Genomic DNA, 5,843 nt, shown 5'->3' on the forward strand with positions numbered 1-5,843 from the left:
GGGGGGGGGGAGGATCAGGTGGCCCCCTTACCTTCTGGCTTCTTTCTCTTTCACCACCTTCTCTCCCTCCCCACCTTTTACTGCCAGACCCTGTTCTTTCTCAGCTCCTGGAAGTGAGGGGCAAATTTGAAATCACAGACTTTCATGCACATGCCTGTAGTAATTTGCATATAGGCTGATTACTGTGGCTACACATAGACTTAATTCATCCACAATTGATGCATTTTACCTTTTTTTCAAATTGCTGCAATTTTTAGCACATAAAAGCACCCTTAAGCATCCCTTTTGTAGCTATTTATATGTAAGACAAAGTATGCATGATACTAGTACAAAGCCAAAAGGCTCATGATTTACCATATAGTTTACTGGGCTGGGCCCCAACAGAGTCAACAGGATTTCAAGCCATAGCTCAGCACTGCTTAGTATATGTGTGTATTCCAGAGTCCTGTTCTTCCCGCTACTCCCTCCCTGCCAAATTATCCATGTGTTAATTAACCCTTCCACTCATGACTGAACTGGGTGTTCTTGTCATGAGTCTTGGGGTCCTCCAAAAATGTATATGCAGATGAGGTGCAGGGGCAGCCTGGTCCAGTGTCATCTCATGGAGGGTGGGGCCACGTTATTTATATGCAAAAGTCAGATGTTGGGGGGGGTGACAGATTCTGGATGAACTGTTAGGGGCTGCATTTGGTGAGGTTTGCCAGACATGCATTTAAGGCTGGTGAAGAAATGGGAATGATTGGAAGTAGGAAAGAAAGGCACAGCTCATCTGTGGGAGTAAAGAGGAAGTTGAAGTTCATTCAGTGTAATGGCTCACCATGACTTCAAAGAGATGGCACTGGGGGGGTTTGAGCTCAATAGGCACTACCATATATCTTATTCAGGTGGGCTGCACTAAGTTATCTTTGTGGTGTAGGTACTGATCAGCATTTTTGGCACCAGGGAAGAGTGTTGGAGGTTGCTCTGGTATCTCCAAGTGCCAGTCTGGTATTGCAGTACCTTCAGGCCTGGTGGTCATAGCTTGCTGGGAAGAGCCATTGTTTTCTCCCCCCCCCCCCCTTTTTTTGGAAGGGCTGTGCACAAAAAAGAAATGAACACATTGTTCCTATCAGTATATTTAACAAATATGGGCCATGTTTCATACTAGTCATGCTGTTTTGCCTATGTTTAATCAACTTTATAGTAGGTTTCCATTTTTAAGCACATTCTGCTTTTGGCAGCAGTTTAATGATAGGTAATGTATTTAAGGAGGTTTCCTTGTATGAAAATATAAGACAAGGAGCTCTTTTCCCTCATGTTGACGGGGGGTGCTTGTCTTATTTCAGTAAATATGGTATTATTATTTTTTTTAGTAGCTTTCAGTTTTGACTTTAACTTCTTGAAGATGTGCTACTGGGATAATAATTACTGGTTCAGTATTTTCTCTGAATCTTTATGGTTTATACAAGACATCTTATACAATAAAAATTATGCAAACATTCACATGAGAGTTTTGTCTTTGAAGAAAGGAGTGGTATTCATATACTTTGGTATTCATTTGAAAAAAATCAGCTACACAAATAAAATCAGCAGTAAATGTAGCATCATGTGCCAATATTTTCTAGATTCTAGGTAAGTCCCAGATCTTATTCCATATCTTCAGCTTTCCTACTAACTTTAGAAGTTCACATCCCACCTTGGAAGTTGTATTCCACTCATGGAAGTGAATAGGTGTTCTCTCACTGGACAGATTCCTGACACTAATCCTGTTCCATCTTGCAGAGATGCAGAACTTTGTGTTTCCAGAAGATATTCCCGTTTTCCTTGCAGGAGGCACACAGTTCTCCTATTCTTTCACTGGGTAGCGCTTGGCATATTCATCATACTTTGATCCAGCTTGCTCAAATGAGAAATGGCTATATGAATCAATGTATTACAAGTGGAAGATTTACCTTGTGCCTGATGATCATAGTTAGGGGACATCTTCAGGAATTGAGACCAGGGTTCCTTGGCCCTTTTTAGATAGAGGAGGTTTTAACTCTACCTCCTACTGAAGCACTTGAACCAGGCTAAAAACTAGGATGGAATGAGGGCATCCTCCTTGTCTTACTGAATTCTGGCCACTGGATACAAAGGAATAGAGGAGGCATGGCATTGGAAGGAGAGCATTTAAGAAGACTGATTCTATAGTTCACTGAGGGAGAACACTTTCATAGGAAGAAAGGAGGGAACCCTGATGTCTGGTCCTTTGTGTTTATCCATCTTGCATTAGATAGTAATTACTTCTATGCTTTTCATCCACTATTTTTTAAAACAAAATGCTTAAAATAATTGACCAAGGCACCCAGGGCTCACTTGCTCCTTTCTCTGTAGGAAAGTGTCCTCCTGAATTATTGAATCAGGCTTCTGCTTGCACGTTCTCCTACTTCCAGTTATTCTTACATTTTGTTTTCTGTTTAAAGGCCTACCTTCCACAGAAAGTGGCAAGAGTTGCGATTGTTAGGAATAGGGATTAGATCCTATCACACCTTAACCTGAATGTCTGTCAGAGGTCTTAGACGTCTAGTAGGTGAAATAGTAGTGAGGACTTAGTTTTTAAATATCTTAATGTATTCCAAATTTTGTGTGACGGGGCAGGCAATCCTACTGTTCCCTCTCCATGCTCAAAGCACCGTGGAGTTTTAGCCAATGCATTATGTTCCTTTTAATAATTTTTAAAAAACTTTAGAGATTTTAGTAGCAATGGAAGTGCTTTATAATTTAAATTATGCTTTCAAAGTGGTCATATTTTCAAATAACAATTACATTGATGTGTAATGAATCTATGAATTTAGAAGCCGTGATGAGAGAAAAAAAGATGAACGTTCTCGCAAGAGAGACTATGACCGGAATCCACCTAGAAGAGATTCGTACAGAGACCGGTACAACAGAAGAAGAGGGCGGAGTCGGAGTTACAGCAGGAGTCGAAGTAGAAGTTGGAGCAAAGAGAGACTGAGGGACCGGGATAGGGACAGGAGCAGGAGCAGGACTAGAAGCAGAACACGAAGCAGAGGTAGCTGCTCTTGATCTATTTTGAACTAAGAAATTATCCAAGTTAGCCAGGTTTGGGGGCTTACCAACTTTGATACCATAAGTCTTATGAAAGTGAACTCTGTTTTCTTACAGAAAGGGATCTGGGAAAGCCAAAATATGATCTGGATAGAACAGATCCATTAGAAAACAGCTATACTCCGGTTTCTTCTGTAACAAACATTTCATCTGGCCATTACCCTGTCCCTACCCTGAGCAGCACTATTACAGTTATTGCTCCTGCTCATCATGGCAATAACACGACTGAAAGTTGGTCAGAGTTCCATGAAGAACAGCTAGACCACAACTCATATGGAAGACCGCCACTGCCAAAGAAACGCTGTAGAGACTATGATGGTAGGTAATACTTTGTAGTAACTTAAATAGAAGTTTAAATATTGCACCATTGATAAGTAATCTTGATATTTTTTTGATAATGTCTTTTGTTTAGCACTGTCATCCTAAAAGCTGTTTTCTGTCATCCTATTTTAACTTTTTTCCTCAGTAAAATCCTTAAAACGAATAAGTCATTTGAGTAGTTTACTTTTTAAACAATCTGATGATTGTCAGTGTATTTTTGACCTGTGCAACTGAAACTGCTCTTTTTATATGAATTTGCGGTTGAGATTTCCTTACCATTGTTCTGTTACACTTTTTATTATCTTCGTGCAGAAGTTAGTTGTCCAGTTCAAAGAAATCTTGGATAACTTGTTCCCCTGATTTTATTCCTAACTTTTTATTTATTACTTGATATTTTTTGGCTGGTACTAGCTTTTAACTTCAAGTTCTTAGGCTTTCTTTGCACTTCAATTTTGGCAGTTTTTCTTAAAAATTTTAGTCCTGTGTTCATACTGCGGTTCTCAAACTGTTTTGACTTGAGGCACCTGTCATTGGTCCCAAGGCACCCCTCTGTATCTGTTGTGAATTGACACCCCATTTAAAAAACTAATTATTATATTACAGTGCTTACCTCCTTACATGGAGGCTGGGCACTAGGGGTGTGGGAGATTGTCCAGGCAGGGGCAAGCCTGAACCTGGCTTATCTGCTTATTTCTTCACATGTCCTCATACCTCATGGCACTATTCAAAGAATCTGGCATATCACTGTTCTATAATATTTAATTCTTCTTTACACTTTTTACAAGTGTCAGCTCATGAATTTGACACAGTTTGCATTTATTCAGTAGAAGTGTGTCAAGTGTATTCAGAGTTGATACCTTACTAGGAAGAATTTCCTCAACTACAAAATTCCATCAGTTTTTCAAGTCATTTCCCATTATGGTATATGTTAGTAGCGAGGGATCAGCATGCAGGTCAGATTGACTATGGGATCAGTGGCGTCAGTCTGAGTGTGATCCAGAATGTCTGCCTGGCTCCATGCTCTGGATCTCATTGCTGAGTGAACCCTTGTGCCATCGCAGTGAGCGTTGTGGGACTGTCATCTGGCTTGGAATACCCATGGGTCCAGAAATTTTGTGGTGGGGGAGCAAAGACGGTGTTAGCTGTCATGGTAATTAATGCTGCCACTGCTCCCCTGTTGTCAAATTTCTGGACCCATGGGGTGCCCTGCAGGTTGGTTGACACAGCCCCACATGTCAGAGGTTGATCACCACTGGTTGGCATATACCATCGAAGATCTAGGGTTGATCTACATTTAAACTTCCGTTGACAGAGTAGTGAGTGACATTTTGAGACTAGCAAAAGCCCAACTATAAACATAATTATACAGATAAAGATGTGCTTTTATTTCACAAGTTGCATGAACACTAAGGATGTCTGCCAGTTTAGGTATGCAGATGTAGGTATTTATAAGAAGCTTTTGCTGGTGGGGACTAAGCCCTAGAAGATTTTTATGCTTTACATCCACTTGACTTTGGGATGCAGATTTACGTATTTTTAGAAACTGCATATCCATAAGTAGTTGTTATGCTGAGACTGAGTTAAGCTTTATCTTAGATTAAAGGCAGTTAACATTTGGTAGGAACTTGACCTAGAACATCTGACACATGAAAACTATATTTGCCCCTGGCAAATTGAAAGCTAAACAAGGGGTCTTGAGCCCTTTTTCATTCAAACTTCCTGATTTTAGCTTTCATTTAATTTCTAAGTAAATGTGAGGAGACAAGTAGGGTTAGGATTCTGAGATACCTTGACACATTTGAGGATTGGAGCAAAAGAAATTCCATGAGGTTCAATAAGGACAAGTGCGAAGTCCTGCACTTAAGACCGGAGAATCCCATGCACTGATATAAGTTGGGAACCAACTGGCTAAATAGCAGCTCTACAGAAAAGGACCTGGGCATTACAGAAGACAAGAAGCTGAATATGAGCCAACAGTGTGTGCCTCTGTTGCCAAGAAGGCTAACAGCATACAGGGCTGCATTAGCAGGAGTGTTGCCAGCAGATCAAGGGAAGTCATTCTTTGCTTTATTTGGCACTGGTGAAGTCACGTTTGGAGTACTGTGTCCAGTGTTGGGCCCGCCACTACAGAAAGGATGTAGACAAATAGGAGAGGGCATTTTATACACATGCTTTAGGAAAGTGTGTGGGATGCTTCAATTAGTGGCTCCGAGAGCTGCTGTAATTAAAACGCCCAGAGCATTACGTGTATCAGTGTTCCCTGTGCTGAAGAATGGCAGAGGCACTTTAACTAAAGCTCGTCAAACAAGTTTTAGTTAAAGCACCCCTGCTGGTATTTTTCAGCACGGAGATGCTGATGCATCTGATGCTGGAGCCTGCTGGAGTGCTGCAATTGGTACCCTCTAGCAGATTCTATTAATCGAGTCTGCTCCACT

At 40.9% G+C, this 5,843-nt stretch overlaps 1 protein-coding gene across 1 annotated transcript in view; it reads left to right on the plus strand.

Moving 5' to 3' along the window:
- Positions 1-5,843, plus strand: part of RBM26 (RNA binding motif protein 26) — a 97,074-nt gene that overhangs the window by 33,193 nt on the left and 58,038 nt on the right. Inside the window, exons 4-5 of the mRNA XM_019528502.1 lie at positions 2,801-3,031; positions 3,145-3,405. Coding sequence (XP_019384047.1) covers positions 2,801-3,031; positions 3,145-3,405 — 492 coding nt within the window. The remainder of the gene's footprint in view (positions 1-2,800; positions 3,032-3,144; positions 3,406-5,843) is intronic.

Source organism: Crocodylus porosus, unplaced genomic scaffold (genome assembly GCF_001723895.1).
Source record: "Crocodylus porosus isolate Cpor-Errol unplaced genomic scaffold, CroPor_comp1, whole genome shotgun sequence".
In the NCBI taxonomy this organism is placed as follows: Eukaryota; Metazoa; Chordata; order Crocodylia; family Crocodylidae; genus Crocodylus; species Crocodylus porosus.